The 25,224-nt window shown below is 33.1% G+C and overlaps 1 protein-coding gene and 2 pseudogenes across 2 annotated transcripts in view; 1 reads left to right on the top strand and 2 right to left on the bottom strand.

Annotated features, from left to right (window-relative positions):
* Nucleotides 1-25,224, top strand: part of FAF1 (Fas associated factor 1) — a 354,641-nt gene that overhangs the window by 24,086 nt on the left and 305,331 nt on the right. For both annotated transcript variants that reach the window (XM_039885738.1, XM_039885744.1), the window contains exon 2: nucleotides 23,804-23,872. In XM_039885738.1, coding sequence (XP_039741672.1) covers nucleotides 23,804-23,872 — 69 coding nt within the window. The remainder of the gene's footprint in view (nucleotides 1-23,803; nucleotides 23,873-25,224) is intronic.
* On the bottom strand, nucleotides 6,029-6,147 carry LOC120622965 (uncharacterized; annotated as a pseudogene).
* On the bottom strand, nucleotides 14,570-14,688 carry LOC120581352 (uncharacterized; annotated as a pseudogene).

Here is a 25,224-nt window from a genome sequence, read left to right as displayed (position 1 = left end):
TGGTGACATAGCTGGCTCTAGGACTCAGTTTCACATGCAATCCTTCTGAGTTTTTAGGAGACCTTCATAAAGATAGCTGCAAGAAACTCCAGGGCTGGGCAGGGCACATTTCATAGTTACAGCTGCTGTTTTTTACCCATAGGGAAAGTATGAAACTGTAGAGTTACAGATGTAAGTAGCTTTTCCGCCATTGCTTTAGTAATCCCAGATAGGATGCTCTGAGTTTGCCCAACAAGGCATTTACTCAGAAATACCTCTCTTCTGGTTGTTATCGTGGTCAGATAAATGAGTAAAAGAGATAGAAATATCATGGAATTTTGGTGGAATTAGTAATAATGCTTGACAAATGAATAGCATCTTTAATTCTTACTGCTTTAAATCTGTAAGTGTGCACTGAAAGCATATCATACATTCATTTGTTAAACAGATAATTGAATGACATCATATGTATTATGATGTGAAGATATGAGGAATCTAGAGGAATATATATTACCTAATACTATCTTCATATTTTCACTCACTTGACAGAAATTTATTGAATATCTGCTCCTACCAGGCATTGTACTAGGTAATTGGGAGATCGCTACTTCTTAAGGTAGCTAATACAGCTAATAAAAGTTTACCTCTTTGTAACTTAATCACTTACTCTAGACCTATACAGAATTTCCACCACAAAAGGCAACTATGTTATCATAACTCTTACTATCTGAGCCCTAATTTTTCAGTTCTTCCCACCACTCTTATCATTTGGTTGCTTTCCTCTGGATGTGCTTACTTATTAATGGTGCACTTCAAAGAAGGAGCTGGGAAGCAAACACAATATTCCAAATGAGGTTTGGGGTAGACTAGAATGGTCTCTCCTTTAATTTGCACATTATACATTGTATTACCTTAATGTAATGCAGTCACCTTACAATTTGATATATATGTAATGTTAGTAACTTAAAATGCTACATGAGCAGATAAAGCATACCTCTCTCATTCTAAATTTAATCGTTTGAATTTCTCGAGCTAAGTGGAGAATTTATTATCTTTATTGATTTCTATCCCTCTACCTCCTCTTAATCATCTGTCTAGGACTTTGCTCCACATCAGATTTTCCTTACATTTCATTTGGCTTCTGCATCTCCTTTTCTACTGCTTCTCTTTTCTCAACATATTTCCAATTTAAAATCTTACCAAACTTCTCTCAATCAAAAATACTCTTCATTGATCTCTATGTCCTATTATAAATTCTTCCTTATTTCTCTCTCCTATCCTCCACATTTCTCTTAAGTATTAATGTATCTTAAGGATCTGTCTTTGGTCTCTTTTCCTTTCCCCCTGCCCCATCACATATCATCTCTTTGGGTAATCATCTTTTCTTTGGTTTTAACTATCCATTGCATATGTGCTGTTGACTCCCAAAGCAGCAGCCTTATTCCTAACTTCTTTTGAATCCCATATTCTGTTGCTTATATATAATAAAGGTCAAGTTCATTAACATGGCTAAAAATGCTCTCTGTGTTTTGACCTTATGCAGGCTATACTTTTCCCTATATTGCCTTATATAGCCTATACTTTTCTTGTTTTATAGTGATGCTTTGATGCTTGTAATTTTCTTGAACTTATATCATTTCATGTCTCTTTGCCTTTGCCAATTCTCCCATTGCCTGCATCAGTCTTCTACTTATCCCTTAGACTCTGCATAGGCATTATCTCCTATGAAGACTTCCCTGACAGTTACTTTCTATTCTGTATTTGTCATTCTTATACATAGTATGTCATTGCAGCTATCATGTTACTTTGTACATATTTGTTTACTTGTCTTTCTAACTAATTTCTGAGTTCCTTACAGTCAGGAACTAGATCTTATTCATTTTAATATTTCTAATGCCTAGCACACTTCCTGGCACGTAGTGTGTTCTCACTGAATATTAAATTGAACTAGTTAGGTTTGAGCTTGTTGAAATACAAGATGATGTAAGATGAGAAAGGTATGATTGAATTTTGGGATCCTGATCAGAATATAAGCTACTTTAACTTTGTGTCATTTAGATATGTAAATGAATGTCAGTGTATTAGTTAACACTTTGAGTGTCCTGAGATTTGGAATTGTGCCATATTTATCTCTGTATTGCTAGTACCTAACATAGTGCTTGCCGAATGCCAGGCTACCAGTATTTATTGAACTGAAACAAATTAAATTGAAATTAGATAAAGGTGTTCATGTTGCAAAGATACTATATGACTAGTAGCATTCATCTTTACTACTGTATCTTTAAGAATAAATCAGAGAAATTTTGTGAGTTTATTATTGAAATCTATAAGATTTAGGAAATCTATATTATGTTCCTGACATGCCAAGTCAAATTATCTATCAAAAAGTATTTTGGCATTACTTATTCATAATGATCACACTTCTCCTTCTGAAGATTGATAGGCTAACACCTCTTTTAAGAATATGTTCTAAAAATTGATGGTAAAGTAATAGGTATGTAATTGTCTTAATTTTTCTTGTTTGGAGTGCTCCTAGCATTCCTCCTATTTAAAAATAAAATCCCCAGAGATGTCCTGTTGATTTTGTGGATCTTATCGGCAAAAGATAAATTTATATATTCGAGAAGTTCAGTGAACAACAAGTTGGATTAATATAAAGAAAATCACACATAGGCACATCATAGTCAAACTGCTGAAAACTAAAGATAAGACACAGGTCTTAAAAACATCTAGAGAAAACAGGCATTTCCACGAAGAGACTGCTGACAAGAATCATAGTTAACTTCTCATCAGAAGTAGTAGAATACAGGGGACAATGGGATGATATTTTTAAGTGCTGAGAAATTATCAAACTAGAATTTTATATCTAGCAAAATTACTCTGCAAAAGTGAAAGTGAAAACATTTTCAGAAAATAAAATCTGAGAGAATTTGTTCCCAACAGACCTGCACATTATAAGAAATGCTAATAGAAGTTCTTTAGGTTGAGGAAAAACAATACCAGATAGAAATGTGGATCTTTGGAAGAAGTGAAAAGCACTGAAAATGGCATATATATGGGTAAATATAAAAAATTATATCTCTTTTCACAATTTCTTTAAAAAATAATTGACTAAAAAATAACTACATTATAGAGTTATATTTTATGTAGAAGTAAAATGTATGACAATAGTTGCTGAAAGAAAAGAAATAAATGGACTCTTGTAAGGTTCTTACATTATATGGGATGTGGTAATATTAACTCAAGATAGAGTGATAAGTTATAGATGCATATCATAATTTTTAGAACAACCAGTAATAAATAAAAGAACTATAGTTAAACAGCCAATAGAGGAGATAAAATGGAACCCTAAAAATAGGCTCAACCTTAGGAAGATAAGGAAGAAAACTGAAGAAAAATAACAGGGACAGATTACAAACACAAGAGAAAGATGGTAGACAAACTCAGCCATATCAGTGATTACATTAAATGTATATAGACTAAACAGTAATCAGAAGGCTCAGATTGAATAAAAATGAAAAGCTGATCTAAATTGTTTACAAGAGGGACATTCGAAATATAAAGACCCAGTTAGGCTGGAAATAAAGGATGTAAAATCTGTACCACATAGACACCAATCATAACAAAGCTAGTATGACTAATTAATGTCGGACCAAGTAGATTTTAAGATAAGGAGTATTACTAGAAATAAAGACATTCTTGCCCACTGTTTTTCTATTTTTCAATCCTAGGTAAATTATGTGGGCTTTTTTTTAAAATCTATAAATAGTTAATATTTGAGCTCTTATGGTAGGCACTTTATTTGCTTTATCATCAGTCCTTGTAATAACCTTGCAAAAGGATTGTAATTCCCATTGTATGGGTGAGAATACTGAGTCCTAGAGAGGTTAATAACTTTGCTAAGGTCACAGGGCTAGTAAGTGGCAAAATTTGGATTTGAAGCCAGTTCTGATTTGGTTCAGACTTGATTTTTTTCACCGTACATTGTTTCCTAACAGTGTACTCTATGCTTTGCTTTTTTATTGACTCACCTCGTTGGAAAAGTCTTCCTGAGGTCACCTACCTAGTTCATCATGCCTTTTTGGAACTCATTCCTCTTTAAGTCTTATAAGAATAGCTACATTCAGATGTTATCCATAGGCCGTGATTGAGAATTTTCAGTGTTGGCATTATGATTTTACTATTCATCAGTACATTTCAAAGTTGTTTCTCTCCTGTAATACTTTGTTAACTACAGCCCCCAATTCCCTTAAGTCATTGTTAATTTCCTTACATTTTGATTAAGCTAAATCAAAGAGATGAAGTAGCTTAGATCATAAGTGTCTACTTGGAAAAAAGATATTCGTATCTTAGAGCCTACTGTGAATTCTTTATATAATAAGCGGCATAATGCATGTTATTTGCCTCTTAGAGTTGTAGACTATAAATTACTGATACTAGTTTAGTTTTTTTTTCATCATATTTGGTCAGACTGGATGCTTATAGTTCACAGTAATGCTATAAAAAAGTTAAGTATGACTTTTTTTGTGCTTATTAAAGAGTTTTACAAATCTCTGGACATAGTTTGTTGCCTGAAGTACTGTGAAACTCGAGAGCAGGAGCTATATCTTTTACCCACAGTATTTCTACATACTGCCTGGCACATGGTAGGCACTGAGTTAAATACCTGTTGGTAGTTGTTTTATTATTTTTCTAATTGATGTCACTTAAAAGTCTTCTGTTAAAATTAGTATTTAATGAAATTCTCAGAAAAATATGTTAAATGTTTGCTCCCTCTTGTGGATATAAAGGAGATTGTAAACTCTTATAATGAATCTGTTCTCTAGTTTTATTATTAAAAGATATACAAGTAAAATTTACCAAAATTTTCCACGTTTTGGAGGGTTATGAATCCATACCAATGTTATCAATAAATTTTTTGTTCACATACACTTATAAAACATGCAGAATTCATGCTCAAGTATCATTTTTTGAATGTCCAGGATAAAATTTGTGTACTATTACTCAAGTCAGAGCTTAATAGTATTTTTGAGCACATTCTTTCAGCTTTCTGCATGTAAATTACATGAATCATAAAATAACTTATTTCTGTTTTAATTCTAAAGCAATATTAGGTATTTTTGGATATGTGTAGGAATATTATTAAGATTATTATTTCCTAATGGTGTTAAACATTCCTTGTTTTGATAAAACTGAAAATAAAAGTTTAAATTGTTTGCCTTCAGAGCTTTTAACTTCAGAATATCTGACCAGATTTTTTAAAAAATACTTATTTTTCTAAAGAATGTAACTGAGACTATAAACAATTGGCCTTGTGAATGCTTTGATATGTAGAAAAATATTTTCAATACAAATATGTATCCTTCACATTTTTTTCTATATACTTTGAGACTTTCATAGTGCTTTCTTCTACCTCTTCATTTTATACACTTGATCTTAGCCAAAAGACTGAAAAGCAATCGACCTCTTAATTTTCTATTTACTTCTGTCATTTATAGAAGTTGACTTTCATTTTGAGACTATCTTTTTGAATAGAAACAATATTATCACCATTTCAGAAGACTCATACTCTATTTGTCAAAGACAAATAGTATGCAACAAATGTGTACTGTAGTGTGGATTTTAGACTCTCAATATATCTTACTTAGTGGACAGGTTACTTGCTCCAGAAAGTAGTCTAGCTGTGAGCATGATCTAGATTCTCACCTCAGCAAAATCATTTTATCTGTCATTAACTAAAGCAAACAAAAAAACAAAACTTTGTGGTAGTATAATAGTCATATAGCAAAGAACACAAATCCTGAAAGTATGGTTTCATGAACTTGCATAAAATGAACACATCAATGAAACCAACACTAAAGAAAACTGAATATTAATCAAGCTCTAGAAGCCTCCTTCTAGTCATTATCTCCCCATGCTCTAGGATAACCAACATTATGTATGTGTATATATGTGTGTGTGTATACACATATGTATGCGTATATGTGAGTGTGTATGTGTGTATATATTAGTTTTACTTGTTTTTATTTTACTTTATTTTTTTTTTTTATGCCTACAGCACCTGGTATTCCTAGGTGGTCTCCCGTCCAAGTACTAACCAGGCCCGACCCTACTTATCTTTTGAGATCAGATGAGATTGGGAATGTTCAGGGTGGCATGGCCGTAGACTGTTTTACCTGTTTTTAATCTTTATGTACATGAAACCACACAATGGGGTTTTCTTACTGTGATAAACTATGCATAACATAAAATTTACCTTCTTACCTATTTTTAAGTGTATAATCAGTGGCATTCAGTGCATTGACATTGTGGCACCATCAGCATAATCTATCTCCTGAATTTTTTCATTTTTCTAAATTGAAACTTCATACCCTCCAGTCCCTGGCAACCACCACTTCACTTTTTGTCTCCATGGTTTTGACTATTCTAGGTATTTTATTTTAGTGGAATCATACAATATTTGTCTTTTTGTGTTTGGCTTATTTCACTTAGCACAGTGACTTCAAGGTTCATGCATGTTATAGTATGTTTCAGAATTTCCTTAAGACTGGATGATATTCTCATATATGTATATACCACATTTTGTTCATTCATCTGTCGGTGGACATTTTGGTTGTTTTCACCTTTTGGGTATTGTAAGCAATGCTATGAATAAGTGTACTAATATATGTTCAAGTCCCTGCTTTCAGTTCTTTTGGGTACATACCTAGAAGTGGAATTGCTGGATCAAATGGTAATTCTGTATTTAATTTTTTGTGGGTATAGTAGGCTTTTGGCATATATTTATATCTTTGTGACCTTATAAATTTACTTCTGTCATCACTCTAGGTTTCTCTCTTCTTGAAGAATGCAGAGGATTTTCTGTATACAGTCATTTGTCTGTGATAAAAGATATTTTTACTTCTTTCTAGTCTTTATGACTTTTTCCTTTCTTTTTCTTGCTTTTTTGCATGGGCCAGGGCCTCCTGTACAATGTTGAATAGAAGTGGTAACAGCAAACATCCTTGCCTGTTCCCAAGGGAGAAGATATTCAGTCTTCCACTCTTGAGTATGATGTTAATGTAGATTTTTCGTAGATTTCTTTCATCAGTCGATGAAGTTTCCTCTATTTCTAGTTTGAATGGGTGTTAAAATTGGAAACGAAGAAGTCACATGGTCACAGATGACATGATTTTTGCAGACATGATTCTTTATGTAGAAAACCATAAAGACACCACCAAAAAATTATTAGAAACAATAAACAAATACATAAATTGCAGGATGCAAAATCAACGTACAGAAATCCATTGCATTCTTATATACCAAAATGAAATTTCAGAAAATGACATGAAAAAAAGAATTTCTTTGCAATTACAACAAAAAGAATAAAATACCTAGGAATAAAACTTAACAAAGGATGTGAAGGACCTGTACACCGAAAATTAGAAGATATTATTAAAAGGAATTGCAGAAGATACAAAGACATGGAAAGACATTCTGTGTTCATGGATAGGAAGAATCAGCACGGTTAAAATGGCCATATTACCCAAAACAATGTACATGTTTAATGCAATCCCCATCAAAATCCCAATGGTATTTTTTTAAAAAAATAAAACAAAAAATCATCAGATTCATATGGTATCACAAAAGACCCCGAATAGCTAAAGCAATGCTAAAAAAAGAGAACAAGGCTGGAGATACCACACTTCCTGACTTCAGATTATACTACAAAGTGACAGTAAATGAAACAGCATGGTATTGGCAGAAAAACAGACACACAGACCAATGGAACAGAATTGAGAACCCAGAAATAAACCCATAAATATATATGGGCAAATAATTCTTGACACAGGAGCCAAAAACATGCAATGGAGAAAAGAAATTCTCTAATGGTGCTGGGAAAAGTGGAAAGCCACATGCAGAAGAATGAAACTAAATTGCTGTCATTATACATCGAAATTAACTCAAAATGGACCAAAGACCTTGGTTTAGAGAGTATTTTATGAATTTGACCTCAAAGGCAAGGGAAGGAAAAGCAAAAATAAATGAATGGGACTATATCAAACTGAAAAGCTTCCACAGAGCAAAAGAAACCAACAAAAGAAAGAGACAGCCAAGTGAATGGGAGAAGATATTTGCAAACAACGCCTCTGATGAGGGGCTAATATCCAAAGTATATAAAGAACTCATACAACTCAACAACAACAACAAAACAAATAAAAAAATGGGCAGAGGGCCTGAACGGATACTTCTCCCAAGAAGATGTACAAACGACCAAAAGACATGAAAAGATGCTCAACTTCACTAGCTATTAGGGAAATGCAAATCAAAATCACAATGAGATACCATCTCACACCTGTAAGAATGACTGTTATCAATAAGAGAAGTAATAACAAGTGTTGGAAAGGTTGTGGGAGAAAAAATGAACCCTCATTCACTGCTGATGGGAATAAAAATTAATACAACTACTATGGAAACCAGTATGGAGGTTCCTCCGAAAACTAAGAATTGGATTACCATATGATCCAGCAATCCCTCTTCTGGATTGTTATCCTAAAAACCTGAAAACATCTATGAAAGATGATTGGATAAAGAAGATGTGGTACATATATACCATGGACTATTTCTCAGCCACAAGAAATGGTGAAATACTGCCGTTTGCAACAACATGGATGGATCTTGAGATAATCATGCTTAGCAAAATAGAAGAAGTTGAAACCCATATGACTTCACTCATCCGTGGGATATAAAACTGAAAGCAACAAGTGAACAGACAACAGCTTACTGGTTATCAAAGGGAAAGGGGAGGGAAGGAGGTCGATAAGGGTAAAGGGGGTTAAATATATGGTGATGGAAGATTTGTCTTTGGATGGTGAACACAATGCAGTATACACATGGTATATTTTTGAATTGTGTACTCAAAACCTGTATAATTTTATTAACCAACGTCACCCCAATACATTTAGTAAGAAAAATGAGCGGGTGTTGAATTTTGTTAATACTTTTTTTTCTTCTAGTGAGATGATCATAAGATTCCATTATTCTGTTAATAGCATGAATTTTACTGATTTTCTCATATTAACCCATCTTTGCATTGCTTGAAGAAACCACAGTTGGTTATGTGTTGTCCTTTTTATATATTCCTAGATTTGATTTTGTTAAGGATTTTTGCATCGATGTTCATAAGGAAAATTAGTCCAGATCTGGAGAAATTGTGGACCTATCTTCTGCCTCATGTCAGTGAGGTGATCCAGCAGACCAGTGATAGTGTTTATGAGCTACAGTTGCACTTGTGCCATCCCTAAACTTTTTAGGGCAGTAATGCCTGCTTCTTTTTCTTCTGCCTTCTAAATCTTGCACAGATTATTTTTATGGCCATTCTTGACCTGAAAATACTCAGAGAAGAAATTTTCAGAAATGTAGTTTAAGTTTAAATAAGTCTGAGACCAGAAGATATCATCTTGGCCTTATGTTCTATGCCTCTTTGCATTCCCCCTTCTTGCTCTAGGGATTACAGTATACATGGCTTACTTAGCACAATCTGTCTTAAATTATATCACTTCATGTATAATGTAGGAATCTTATAAAAGTATACTGCCATTTATTCTCTCTCTGCTTATGTTTTATTCTTGTCATATATACTTCTACATGTGTTATAAACCTCACAACTAATTTCTATTATTTTTGCTTTAAGGAGTTAATTATCTTTTAATGCATAGATAATGCAAGAAAAAATATCTTGTATTTTTCCACATATTTACCATTTTTGACAGTGCGTAGATTATCTTGCAAGAAAGATGTGTTGGTGAGAAATTTTCTCAGCTTTTTATCTGAAATTTACTTTGCCTTTTCATTATTTATATATTAGTTTTTTATAAAAGAGTTTGATGCAGTGGTAATCTTTGCTGGATATGTAAAAACATTTTGGCAAACAATATTAAAATTATTTGGAAAGTCAAGTCTGCTACTTCATAACTTTACTACTCTGCTTTTTTCTTTTAATAAGTAAAAGTTTATTCATTTTGCTGTTTATAACTAAAAAATTTATGTGAAATTCACATTTAGTGATATAAACTCATTTTAAATGGATAATTTGCTGAGTTTTAATAACTATATACCCCTCTAATCATCACTGTAATAAGGATTTAGAATATGTCCATTGTTTTAGAAAGATTCCTTCATGTTCTGTTCCAGTCAATCCCCATGCCTCATAGGAAACCACTGTTCTGATTTCTATCATGGTAAATTAGTTTTGACTTTTATTGGTTTTCATATAAATGAAGTCATACAGCATACAGTCTTTTGAATCTTGCTTCTTTCCCTCAATATAATGCTTTTGTGTTTCTTCCATATATGAATATATATGTAGTTTTTTAATTACTGAGTTGTATTCCATTACCCCATTAAAGATACAGAACATTTTCATTGTTCAAATAAGGTTTCCTCAAGGTCTCTTCCATCAATCCTCATGTGTCACAGGAAACCACAGTTCTGATTTCTATCACTGTAGAATAATTTTACGTATTATTGGACTTGATATAAATGAAATCATGTAGCATGAAATCTTTAAGTCAGATTTTTTTCTCTCATCCTAATGCTTTTGAGGGTCATCAGATATATGTATTAATATTTCTCACAGTCTGTGTCTTGCCTTTTTATTTTACCTTAGAGCCTGGCGTGTTGTCTGAGGTCTTGCCCCCTTACTGGTCCCAAAGTGTAATATTTGTTTCATAAGACTGTCAGAAACTATATTCTCTTTTCTTTAGGAGCTTTTTACCAAGATTTTTTGCTTTCTAACCTATAGGTACCTGAAATTTAGTAGATGTTACTTGACAGAAAACTGGCATCATGTTTGAGGCTTCCAAAATTTCATAATAACATTATGAAGCAAATAATAGTATAAGGCAGAATAGAATTAAATGCAAAGTGCTTGTTAGAGACCTGCGTTTTTCAAGGGCTTCACATATAGGGGACTTTAAGCCTTAAGGGCTTAAAATCCAAGTCATATTTTGGTGTTTTCTCTCTCACATCTCAAAGTGGAATGTGATGAAATGCTAAGTAAATCTCTCAGATTTTTTGTTTTGATGCTCTAATTTTAGTAGTTTTGGAAAAGCAGTTTGCCAGTGGGCTAAGTGTGAAAAAGAATTGATGGTGGACGATGAGAGACTAGCATTGATTCATTCTGTTATCATATGCTTATTTTGGTGGAAATTTAGCTTATACTAAGAAATGCTTTTTATTGGCCTATAGAATTTTGTAAACCAGCTTACTATATGCCTGTGGTATCATGGACAAAATTACCTGTTGATGTGTTTGAAAGTGAGTGCAAAAAAGATCTAACTTTAAAATTCTAAGATTGAGTCATGGTTGTTAATGCCAGGTTCTAATTTTTTTTTTTTTTTAATGACATGTGGCTTAAATAATGAGAGTGTGGCTGACTTGTCAGGAATATATGTTCTGGTCTTTTGATTTACAGACTTAAATATTTGATTTTCATTTTAATATCCATCAGTGATAATGTTCTGGGAAATGAATTTAGAATCACAGATTCACAGGAGGCTGATTTGTCAAATAGAATATCAATTTACAATGGGAGAGACATTTTTACATTGACCACAGTACTTGTAATTATTATTTAGAACATCCTTTTCCTGGTTTAGGATACCTGAGAAACCAGTTTGGTCATCAGAACATGGATTGGTAAGCATAGAAGCAGAACAAAATACCTGGATTGGTTTGGGGGATGGTTTACCCAGTCTGTGGCAAGTCTAGGGAATTATTTCTCCTCTGTTTCTAGTGTTTAAATAGTCATCCCATCGGTTTCATGAATACTATCTCTTAGTATCTTTAAGATATCTTTATAGTAACTCTTTCGGTCAATAATGGACAAATTCTTACTTTCTGATATTTCTTTTCCTAAATTTTGTGTACCCTTCTGTTAGAAACGTAAGGCATGTATTTATATGATTAGTTTGATTGATATTTACCTCTTCTTGCTCACAGTGTTCTCTTCTTGAAATTGGGGAACAATCCAAGCCTTCCTAAGGCTGTGCTACAGATATTCTTCCTATTTGATGTTAACACCTTGATGAAATTTGTAGGGTTGTAGTGGAAAGATTGAACACTTTGTTCTGGCTCTGGATTCAGATTCTGGTTTTGCCACCAAGTAGCTGAGCAACTTGGACATGCTACTTGATCTCTTTAAACTTAAGTTTCCTCATCAGTGATACTTTTATCTTATAAGGATGATAAGAAGATTGAATCAATGTGTCTAAAACACTTGAATAGTGCATAAGAAATGTATTTGTATACGATTCATTCAGCCATTTATTTTTTCAAAAAATCTTAGTTGAGTGATCTTCTATGTGTCAGGCAATTTGCTGTGCACCAGGGTAATAACACTGACCATGACTGTCAGTGATCTCTGCATTTATGACATTTAAAGTCTAGTGGAGTAATAGAGGCACACATAAACATCCAATTATAATACTATATGGTAAGTGCTATAATAGGTGATAGAAGCATACTTATAAGTATTTTCAGAGATGCCTTTAAAAATGCATTGTCAAAATATTTAAAACTTTTCAGGGCTTGGGTCCCCAGTTTACTAATAGTACCTGGTTCATTTCTATGCATGGATGTATGCATAACTTATATGAAGAAAATATATGAAAGATAGCTTATCAGAATTCAATTGTGGTATGGCTTCTACATTTCAAGTTTTTTTTTTTTTGTGGAAAAACCTGTTAAAAGTTATTTAAGAAATAAATTGGGTCAGCGACTGATAATATTTCCTAATATCAAACTGCCATTTGACAAAATGTGCGTGCACTTGCACTGTGGCACTGTTTGACATTTATAAGCATTTACAAACTTGTGAGTAGATTGCATCAGTGTAGAATCATATGTCAGCTTATTTTGGGACTTGGTAGAGATGTGATTTATATTTCTTAGCACACATTGCCAATGGAAGCATCTATGCAGGTCGTTATAACCAGACTAATGATGTCAAAAAGAACAACCATTCTTGGTTAAACTTAGAAGTGTAATTCAGTAGTCCTTTTTAACAGTACAAAACTTTTGCACTGAGATAAAGTGATTTACCTGAAAATAGCTGGGGGTCAGGAGGTAGGCAAGACTTTCCATTATGTGGTTCTCAAACTTTAATCAGTATAAGAATCACCTGAGATGCTTAATGTATGTTCTAGAGCCCTACTTCCAGAAAGTCTAATTCAGTAGTCTCTGGCAGCATCTAAAACCTATATTTTTAATAAACTTATATATGCCTTACTGTTAAAGTGTACAGCTGAAACTTATTGGATTTTATTAACCACTGTCACCATAAAAAATAAATTAATTAATTAAAGAAAACTAATGGTATAAAACCTGTATTTTTAATAAGTATGCCAGGTAAAGCTGATGTAGGAGAGACAAAGACCATACTGTAAATAACACTTTAATTCACTATGCTGCCTCCTGTGTTCTCTGTGATAGTGACTTGTCTTGTTGCTGCTCAAGCCCTTCTGTTTCCTCATCTTTCTGAAGTTGGTGGTGGCCTGGAAATCTTATTGTCTTTACCATTGCAGCACTGACAATAATAGTCTGCTCGGTGTTGTACTCAGGTCCTCTCACTTCTCTGCTTTGAAGTATCCCTTGGATATATCTGAATTTTCTCCTAATGTTGGGATGAGTCATCTGTCACTCCTTTCCTTCATTTCCACAATTCTTTTTTTTTTTTAATTTTATTTTGTTATTAGTTTCAAGTATACAGTACATTGGTTGGACATTTATATAGTTTATGAATTGATCCCCCTGATTACTCTCTCTGTCCTCTGGCTCTACACATAGCCATTACATTACTGCTAACTGCATTCCCTCTGCCGTGCTCCCCATCCCTTTGACCATCTATCAACTACTAATTTGTACTTCTTTTAATCCCCGTCTTTCAGCCCCCCCTCCTCCTCCCCTTTGGCTGTCACCAGATTGTCCTCTGTATTTGTGAGTCTGTTTTCAATTAGTTTGTTCTTTTTGTTCCTTAGATTCCTCATATAAATGGAATCATACGGTATTTATTTTTCTCTGTCTAACTTATTTCACTCAGCATAATAACCTCTAGGTCCATTCATGTGGTTGCAAATGGTAGGATTTCATTTTTTTTTTTCATGGCTGAGTAATACTGTGTATATGAACCATAACTTCTTTATCCAATTGTATGTTGATGGGCATTTAGGTTGCTTCCATATCTTGGCTATTGTAAATAGTGCTGTCATGAACATAGGGATGCATAGATCTTTACGAATTATTGTTTTGATTTTCTTTGGATAAATAACCAGAAAGTGCAATTACTGGGTCAAAAGATATATCCAGTTTTAATTTTTTGAGGAACCTCCAGACTGTTTTCCATAGTGGCTGTACCAATTTGTAATCCCACCAACAGTATATATGAATTCCCTTTTTCTCCACATACTTGCCAGCACTTGTTCTTTGATTGATTGATCGATTGATTGATTTTATTTAATTAACTTATTTTTTTTTAGGCAAAGTAACCCTTGGTTGACCTCATAGATTGCAAGGACCTTGTCAGCTCACAAATCTTTATTTTTTATTTTTTACACTACAGCACCTGGTCTCCCTAGGTCGTCTCCCATCCAAATACTAACCCGGCCCGACCCTGCATAGCTTCCGAGATCAGATGGGATCAGGCTTGTTCAGAGTAGCATGACCTTAGTCTTTGATTTATTGATGATAGTCATTCTGACAGGTATGAGGTGATATCTCATTGTGGTTTCAATTTGCATTTCTCTGATGATTAGTGACCTTGAACCTCTTTTCATATGTCTGTTGGCCATCTTTATTTCCTCCTTGGAGAAATATCTATTCAGGTCTTCTGCCTATTTTTTAATTGGGTTGTTTGTTTTTCTGTTGTTGAGTTGTATGAGTTCTCTATGTATTTTGGATATTAACCCCTTATCAGATGTATCATAAGTAAATATCTTCTCCCATTCAGTAGGTTGTCTTTTGTTTGTTGATAGTTTCCTTTGCTGTGCAAAAACTTTTTAGTTTGATGTAGTCCTATTTGTTTATTTTTTTCTTTTGTTTTCCTTGCCTGAGGAGATATGTTTGAAAAGAAATTACTAGTAGCAATATCAGAGAGATTAGTGCCTAAGTTTTCTTCTAGTGTTATGGTTTTGGGTCTTATACTTAAGCCTTTAATCCATTTTGAGTGTATTCTTGTATATAATATAAGAAGGTGGTCCATTTTCATTTTTTTGCATGTATCTGTCCAATTTTCCCAGCATCATTTATTGAAGAGACTGTCTTTATCCCATTGTATATTCTTGCCTCCTTTGTCATATATTAATGAGCATATGGATGTGGATTTATTTCTGGGCTCTCTATTCTGTTCCATTAATCGATGTCTCTGTTTTTATGCCAGTACCATTCTGTTTTGACTACTGTAGACTTGTAGTATAGTTTGATACAGGTAGTGTGATACCTCCAACTTTGTTCTTTCTCTGGGTTGCTGTGGCTATTCGGGGTCTTTTATGGTTCCATATAAATTTTAAGATTATTTATTTTAGCACTTTGAAAAATGCCATTGGTATTTGATAGAGATTGCATTGAATCTCTAGATTGGTTTGGGTAGTATGGCCATTTTAATGATATCGATTCTTCTTACCCATGAGCACGGTATATGTTTCCATTTATTTGTATCTTCTTCAGCCTTTTTTTTTTTTCAGTGACTTATAATGACCTGAGAACAGGTCTTTTGTCTCCTTGGCTAATTTGATTCTTACTCCAAAAAACTTTAATTAAAATTTTTTTATCTGACAGAAATTTATGCCCTAATAAAAGTAAATTATTTTTAGTTTCCTAACATGAGTGCTTTTTTCTTGTCTTTGTCTCCTCTTTCCACTTCCCATCTTCCTCTCCTTCCTCCCATCACTCCTATTTATGTTTTTTCTTACCATGTTATGAGCTTCTTAAGCCTGGAATAGAGTAAGAGCTTAATAAATATAATGAATAAGTGAATAACACATCTTGACTTTTCTAAATATTATTAGTTTTTTGTGACTATTTTGCTTATTCATGGAAAGAGATTTTTCTTAAGAAAAATGATGTAATAATGAAGGCAGAATTCAGGATAGTAGTTAACTTAGTGGAGAAAGGAAGGTAGCTAGGAAGTAGCACTCAGGCTTCAAAGATACTGATACTGATGTAATTTTTTAGTTAGGTGGTAGGTATATCAGTATCAGATATTTGGAAACTGGCTAGTCATCTTTGCTTAAAATAGGGAAAAGTGAAATATGAAACAACTATTATTAGACCCATATGTAACATAACTGGGAAACTCTCAGTATTTGGGATGGTAAATCACAAAATGAAATCTAGGAGATATTTGAAAACTTGGCTTTATTGAGCTTGGTAGGAAGTTCTCAGCACAACTGTTATTAAGGGCTTATCTTAAAATTAAACAGGATTTTTTATTGTAATAAAATATACATAACAAAATTTATCATTTTAATCATTTTAAGTTTACAGTTCTGTGGTGTTAAGTCATTAACATTGCTTAATGTATAACCATACAACAGCCCATCTCCAGAACTTTTTTATCTTCGCAAACTGCAACTCTACCCATTAAACACTGACTTTGCATTCTCCATCCTCCCAGCTCCTGGCAACAACCATTCTCTATTCTCTGTCTCTATAAATTTGACTACTCCAGGTACCTCATATAAGTGGAATCATACAATATTTGACCTTTTGTGTCTGGCTTATTTTACTTAACATTATGTCTTCAGAGTTCATTCATGTTATGGCATGCGTTAGAACTTTCTTTTTAAGACTGATATTCCATTGTATGTATATATCCCATTTTGTTTATTCATTCATCCATCAGTGGATACTCAGGTTGTTCTTATGTTTTGGCTATTGTAAATAATGCTGGTATGGACATGAGTAGGCAAAGATCTGTTCAAGTCCATGCTTTCAATTCTTTGGATATACATCCAGATTTAGAATTGCTGGATCATGTGATAATTTTATGCTTAATTTTTTGAGGACTTCCTCAAAAAATTAAACAATTTTTAAAGTTTTTATTTACACAGCTAGTTTTGTGAGGTTTCAGAGGAGGAACTTGAAGGAAGTAGCCTATATCTACAAATTTTTGAGAGAGTAAGCTGGAAACCAAGCAAAGTAAGAGACTGTAGAGAGTGGAGTGGAGACTGTTTGTTAGTAAGTCCTTGTTCTAGGAAGTCAGGAAGAATTAAACTTTGTGATAGTGAGCATCTTTTGTTACTACTGGATTTGTAACCAGAAGTATATTACCGTATAACATGTTTGGTTAGCAAATGGAGTCCTTCCATATTCTAGTTTTCTCCTCCCTTTAAATTAAATCCCCCTTTACAACTATAGTTGTCTCTTTATTGCAATTTCTATTAGATATCCAAATGTTCCAACATTTTTTTTGTTATAAAACCAGAATTTTTGCTAGTGCATATACAATGCTTTAATTTGTGCATTTGCTAAAGATGCATTATTTAATTCCTCTGAAAGGCATTTATTACCACCAGTTATACTAGACATAGTTATAGGTGATGAGCTACAAAAATGAACAAGATACCATCGTCTTTGAAGAGACAATATTATGCAGATGATTAGGATATAGCTTACTAATTATTATAATATACGTGTATATATCTCAGGAACTTTGAGATATACACACATACAGTGTCCTAAGAAGATACAGGTAAGTAATTTTTTCATGGATTAGAGGCTAGGGAAGGTTTTACAGAATGAGGTGTCTTGAGTAGTAGAAAATTCATTAAAGGCACTTTAAATGTAGCAAAATACTTGAGTAAAACGTGGGGGTAATTTGAAAATGCATTAGTTATGAGCAAATATTATTTGTGCACTTGGAATGAAAAGAAGACTAAAGCATAGTTCCTATATTTCAGGATATCAGAATTTAAGACAGGAGACAGAAGAGAGACTTTTAAACAAATAATTATAATATAGTCTCATAAATGCCCAGCTTTCATTGGAGAGTAGTAGGGAGAAGGACCTAGATTACCAGAAATTACCGCCAAGGTTTAATTTAGTTGGATAACTGAGTTGACTGGAACTCTTTTTCACATGTTCTGTCTGATTTTTAAATATGTTTCAGACAGGAGAGTAAATCTTGTCATTGTTACTCTATTTTTGAGAATACTTAAAACATTTTTTGTTGTTGGATAATACTGTAAAAATATTTACATGATTACAAAGTGAAATCTATAAGTCAGAGTATACTTAAAGCAGTCTAGCTTCTTTTCTTTTCCCGTTTGCCTATTCCTTTTCTTTTTTTAACATCGAACAAATTATCCTTTATTTTCCCATTGTAAAGAAATGTAAGCGAGTATGTTTATAGTTTCATATTCTATCAATCTTGAATAAATGATAGCATAGTACATAAACTTCTACAACTTTATTTTTTTTTCTCAAAGATATATTTTGGAGGTCTCTTTGTTGTAATATATAGACCAATTGTTCATTCCTTTTATAATTGTTTAGTATTGCTAGACTATTTTTTAAAATGTAAACCCCAGACGTAGTATTTCACTCCACAGTAATGCTGAGCAGCAAACCACCCTATAACTCAGTGGCTTAAAACAACAGTTTACTCTTATTCAGGCCTTTGCTCTCAGTTGACTGATCTAGGCTGTTTGGGTGGGTGGCTCTGCTTACAGAACTCGTTCAACTTGGCTCCCGAGCAGGTTGAGCTCAGATATGTTCCATGTATAGTCATTCTGAGTAGATAACCCAGAAATTACCTGAGTAGATAACCCAGAAATTACCTGGTTTCACATCTGTGATGATGACACAAATGTAAGTGGACAAGCAGAAACTCGTGATACCTCTAAAGGCCTAGGCTCAGAATTGTCATAATTTCACGTCCAGTCGTATTCCATTTACAGAGTCAAGTCATAGATATAGCTCCAAAGTATTAAGTGTGGTTTTTTCTGGCCAACCTATCAGAAATTTCAATCCCTTCCCAATGTTTCATATCCCCCTTCCCTGCTTTAATTCTCAATTTGTCATTATCTTAAACTCACTTTAACTATCCTGTTTATTGTCTGTATCTTCTCTTTGCAATTCATGTATGAAAGCTGTGTTTCCTATATTTTTATTCACTGTATCCCCAGCACCTAGAACAGTACCTAGAACATAGTTGGTGCTCAGTAAATATTTATTGAATGAATATATGAAGGCATGAAGTGAATAGGATTAGGGAGACCTATCACTCATTAAGTTTTTTCCTGTAATGCTTTTTTGTTGTTGTTGTTGAGGCATACTTTTATAAAAGAAAATGCACAAATCTTAAGAGTACAGTTTGATAAATTCCAACAAAAGACTACTCATGAAACCGTAACTTTAATTAAGATATAGAACTCTCCTATCACCCTAAAAAAGTCTCCTCATGTCCCTTTCCTGTCAGTTTTCTCACCTACAGAAGCAAATATTTTTTTATCACCATAGATTATTTTTTCCTAGGTTTGAATATCATCCATGTAGAATCATATGGCATATCTTTTTTTGTATTTCCTACTTGTGTTCAACATAAAGTTTTTGAGATTTATCCATGTTGGTGCTTGTATCAGAAATTTATTCCTTTTTACTATTGTGCATAGTCCATGGCACAAATATATCATAATTCATTTATCTACTAATTTATTGATAGATACTTGGGTTGTTAGTTACTAGTGATAATTTTGGATTAAGCTGATATTAACATTCTTGTACAGATCTTTTTGTGGATATTTCATTTTATGAAGATTGTTATTTCTCTTGAATAAACACTTAGGAGTGGAATTGCTGGGTCATAAAATAATGTATTAATTAACTACTTAAGAAAATGCCCAACAGTTATTCAAAGTGTTTTACCATTTTAGAATTTCACCAGCAATGTATGAAACTTGCTAGTTAAGGTTTTTATATTTTGGTTTTTTTTTTTGAAAGTTAGTTTATAAGTGTTCTTACTAAGAGGCAATGTGGTTCGGAGAAAGAGTAAGGACACCGGAATTAATCCAAGGTTGGAGAAATGATTTGAATATTAAAGCAATCTTGCTTCCTGAGAACCGGGCTCTGAACTAGGAGGAACATATACTGTAGTTCCCTCCTTATTCGTGGTTTTGCTTTCCACAGTTTCACTTTCTGTGGTTTCAGTTACTTATAGTCAACCATCGTCTGAAAATATTAAATGGGAAATTTCATAAATAAACAATTCATAAGTTTTAAATTGCACATCGTTCTGAGTAGCGTGATGAAATCTTGCACTGTCCCACTCTGTCCCACCCAGGATATACATTATTTTTTTGTCCAGTGTATTCACACTATATACACTACCTGCCCATTAGGCACTTAGTAGCCTTCTTGGTTATTGGATTGACTGTCACAGTATCGCAGTGCTTGTGTTCAAGTAACCTTTATTTTACTTAATAATGGGCCCCAAACCATTTATATCACTTTTATTAACAGTATATTATTATAATCCTATATTATTATTAATTATAGTTATTAATTATTGTGCATAATTTATAAATTATACTTTATTATAGGTACATATATGTTGACCAATAAAGATCTGAGGCTGTAAAACAAATTAAAAGTTTATTCGGGGGTCTTAAAAGAATTCGAGTCTAGTGACGTAGATTCAAGGGAAGACCTGATTTTAATGGAGCTGAAAAATTCCTATTGCCTAATCTGGCTAGAATTTCTAATATAATGGATTAGAACTGGCAAAAAAGTGGGCTTTCTCGTTGCTGATCTTAGGGCAGAGGCTTTTAGTCTTTCATCATTGAGTATTTTCATTTTGAGTTTTTCATGTCTTTTATCATGCTGAAGAAGTTTCCTTTTATTCATAAGTTAAGCATGTTTTATCATAAAAGGCTGTTGGATTTTTCAAATACCTTTTCTGTATCATCTGAACTGACGTTTTTTTCCCCTTCAGTCTAAGAATGTGGTGAAATGATTTCACTATGTTGGACCACCTTGGCAATCCTGGAATAAATCCCACTTCCTCATGGGGTATATACTTTTAATATGTAGCTGATTCCAGTTTATTAGTATTTTGAGGATATATGCAACTATATCCACATTCGATATTGGTCTGTAGTTTTCTTTTGTTCTTTTTATCTGATTTTGTTAGTAGGGTGATGCTGGCCTCAAAATGACTTAGGAAGTGTTTCCTCTTCAGTTTTTTGAAAGAGTTATGGAGGATCGGTATTAATTCTTCTTTAAATGATCGGTTGAATTCAACAGTGAAACCATTTGGCCCTTGGCTTTTCTTTTTGGGAGGCTTTTGATTACTGATGCAATCAATCTCTTGTTATGAATTAATTTGGATTTTATGTTTCTTCTTAAGTCAGTTTTGGTAGTTTGTGTTTATAAGGGGCACTAATCCCATTACGAGGGCCCCTCTTCATGACCTTGTCTAAACCTAATTACCTACCAATAGCTCTATCTTCAACTACCATCACACTGGAGCTTAGGGCTTCACCATATAAATTTTGGAGAGGGAACACAAGCATTTAGTATATGAGTTTCTGAAATTTCTTTTTCTTTAGCTGTGGCTTGCTAGTGTTATGAGAAAGATTTTCTTCAATACCTAGAATAAAAAATAAGACGGAAAAGAAAGGAGAGAAAAATGAAGAGAATAAAGAAAATCCTTTTCCAGTTTTTGCAGACTTGCTTTGTCTTGAGGTGCTCTAATGCTTAACCAGGCTGTTTACAACACTGTCTTAGCCTTCAATTCTGGCTCATGTTGAGTCTAAAAAGGAGCCACTAGTTTTATCTTTCCCAGAGTTTTGACAAATTTGATTCTGACAGTTTTGGCTCAGTTTTTTTGGTGTTTCTGTGGAGGCATGGGCTCTTGAAATTACCTCCTCCACCTTTTTTTGGAGGGGAAAAAAGGTGATGTCATTGAGGAAGTGTGTTTTTGCTTACTCTTTCTGATACTTGCTGCTGTTGGGCTCATTCTGTACTCCCTGTAGTTTATCTACCCTGTGCAACTTCTACCCTGTCTTAACTGTTCTTAGCAGCTTTTATTAGTACATTGGGACCTTTGGATTATTCCTGTCTTTTCATTTAGCTTAAATTGAAGATTACATTTTTTAATGTTGTCTTGTTTACCATTGTTCCTTTTTTTTTTTTTTTTAATATTGGTATTCAGGATTCAAACTGTTTCCTTACCCTCAGATTTCCCCCTTGGTGCTTGTAGTCAGCCTGTTTTCCCCCTGGTAATCATTAATATGTTCTCTGTTCTTATAACTTTGCCTTTTCTAAAATGTCATATAAATGGAATCATACAGTATGTAGCCTCTTTAGTCTGGCTTTCACTTAACATGATGTATTTGAGATTTATCCACACTGTTTTGTGTGACTGTACACAAAATCTATCATATGACTGTATAGATCAAGGACATTTAGAGTGTCTTATGTTTTCAGTGATTATGAATACAGCTGTTATAAACATTTATGTATGATTTTCATATGAACGTTAAGTTTTCATTTCCTTTGGATAAGTACCTGGGAGCGAGACTGCTGTATCATAACTTTCTTAGAAACTGCTAACATGTTTTCCAAAGTGGCTACATCATTTTGCAGCCTCACCAGCATTGTATGAAAGTTGCTAATTTTTTCTTCATCCTTACCATCACTTGATATTGTCAGTACTTTGGATTTTAGCCATTCTCGTGGATGGAAGCGTTATCTCTCTGTGCTTGTTTTGCATTTCTCTAATGACTAATGATGTTGCACATTTTTCATGTTCTTATTCTCATCTGTATATCTACTTTGGTAAAGTCTTTTGCTATTTATAATTTGTTTAAATTGAGTTCTGAGAATTCTTATATTCTGGTTAGTCCTCTGTTAGATGAATTTTGCAGGTATTTTCCCCTAGTCTGTGTCTTGCCTTTTCATTCTCTTAACAGTGTCTTCCAAAGAACAGTTCTTAATTTTAATATCCATTTTATCAATGTTTTGGATTGTACTTTTGCTGTTGTAGGTAGAGGTTATGAAGATTTTCTCTTATCTTTTCTTCTAGAATAGCACCAGAAATAGAATGAAAGTCATATATGTAAATAAAATTTTTTAGTATCCACATTAAAAAAGTAAAAAGAAACAGATGAAATTAAGTTAGTTTTATTTAAGCCAATATATTCAAAATGTCATTTTAACATGTATTAAATAGAAAAATTATCAATGAAATACTTTGCATTTTTATTTTTGTACTAAGTTCTAGCCTGGTGTGTATTTAACATAGTACATTTTAACTCAGTTGAGACATATTTCAAGGGTTCACGAGCCACATATGTCTAGTGGCTACCGTATTAGACAGCAGAGATCTAGAAGTTTTATAATTTTAGATTTTACTTTAGTTTTGTTATTTATTTTGAGTTCATTTGCATGTAAGGTGCAAGGTATGGATTATTATTTTGTATAAGGTACAAGGTAGGTATATTCATTTTTTTACATATGGTTGTCCATCAGAAACTTTTTAATAAAAGTTGTTCTGGGCAGTTCAAGATCTAGAGATCATTTTGGGGTCCAAAGCTCAACATTTAAACATACTTTCTATTCTTTATTTTATTGCCTTTCATTTCAGTGTAATGTAAATTTACTTTGTAATTAGCAGTTTTCAAACTATATGTATAAAATGCTCAGAAGTGCCAGGATTTAGTGTTTTGACTTTACTCATATATCTACTCAAATCTAAATTAAACATTATGCTATTTACCTTTTTAAGATTCATTAACCTCCCCATTTCCAAAATTATATCTAAAATTCTTATTTACTTTGTTTCCAGGCATGTACTGGCATTGAAAACATTGATGAAGCTATTACATTGCTTGAACAGAATAATTGGGACTTAGTGGTAAGTACTTTTTAAAAAAAATTCCAGCTTTATTGAGCTATAATTGACATATAACATAATGTAACTTTAAGGTGTACAACATGGTGGTTTGATATACATATATATTGTGAAATGATTATAATGAGATTAGTTAATACATTCATCACCTCATATAGTTACTTTTCTATGTGTGTGAGAACATTTAAGATTTATTTTCTTAGCAGTTTTCAAGTATACAATACAGTATCATTACGTATCACTACCACGTTGTACATTATATCCCCAGAATTTATAACTGGAGGTATGTATCCTTTGACCACCTTCATCCATTTTCCCCCTGCTTCTGGCAACCACCAGTCAACTCTGTTTTTATGAGTTTGGTTTTCTTTTTAGATTCTTTATGTAAGTGAGATCATACAATATTTGTCTTTGTCTGATATATTTCAAGTACTTTTTCTGACTAGTAATCAAATTATATGAATTCTTGAATATCTTAACATTTGTTATGGATGGTTCAGCATACCATCCATACCCATCTAATCTGAATGAATAAAATCTAAATGTTATATTTTTAATATGAAGTTCATAGTTAAGTATTAAATTATAAATCTTATATAATTTGAATAGTTTTAAAAATTCTCTTCTCTTATTGTGTATTAAGGTTCATCTTCCCTGTAGTATCATGGAGATGCTTGGAAGGAGAGAAAAGTCAAACTTGTCTGAATATAACTTTATTTGATGTTTCCCCCTCACTTCCTGGGGCCCTCACTGATGATTACATCTTTCTAAAGCTGTTAAAGAAGTGGCATTCTGTTGTGGTTTTCCTTATGAACTTCAGGCAGTTTATTATAAAAGTGGTTTTTTTGGTTGGGGGAGATGGCAGGAACTCGAAAGGCGAGACCCAGCACAGTGCTACACATTCACAAAATTGTAATTTCTTTACAATTGCAAAACAAACTAAAAATGTACAACAGTGTCAGAGCAGTATTGGTTGTATTGGGATGGCACAGATATCCCTCATTGCCTTCGAAGTCCTAAAAAAGTCTAAATTGTAATTTAGAAGTGCTGATTTTCGAAAGTCAAAACTTGCAGTGTGTACTTAGCTGAGATTAGATAAGGAGGTGTAGTCAAGTCCATACATGGACTTACATAATCAACTATCAATTATCTCTGTACTTTGTGTAGATTTACTACTGTTAATTTTGTTACTCAAAATAGAAACAGCATTTATGTTCAGTTTGTAGAAGTACCAATGCTCATTGTAATGAAATGAGAAGATATAGAAATTTATAAAGAAGAAGTAATATTCACCTTTAATCCCATCATTTAGAGATAGTAATTGTTTAACATTTTTGGTATATTATTCCAGGGTG

The sequence above is a fragment of the Pteropus medius genome, unplaced genomic scaffold (assembly GCF_902729225.1).
Source record: "Pteropus medius unplaced genomic scaffold, Ma_sr-lr_union100, whole genome shotgun sequence".
NCBI lineage: Eukaryota > Metazoa > Chordata > Mammalia > Chiroptera > Pteropodidae > Pteropus > Pteropus medius.
Note: the sequence above shows the minus strand (reverse complement) of the source record. Positions and strands in the feature narration are given on the sequence as shown.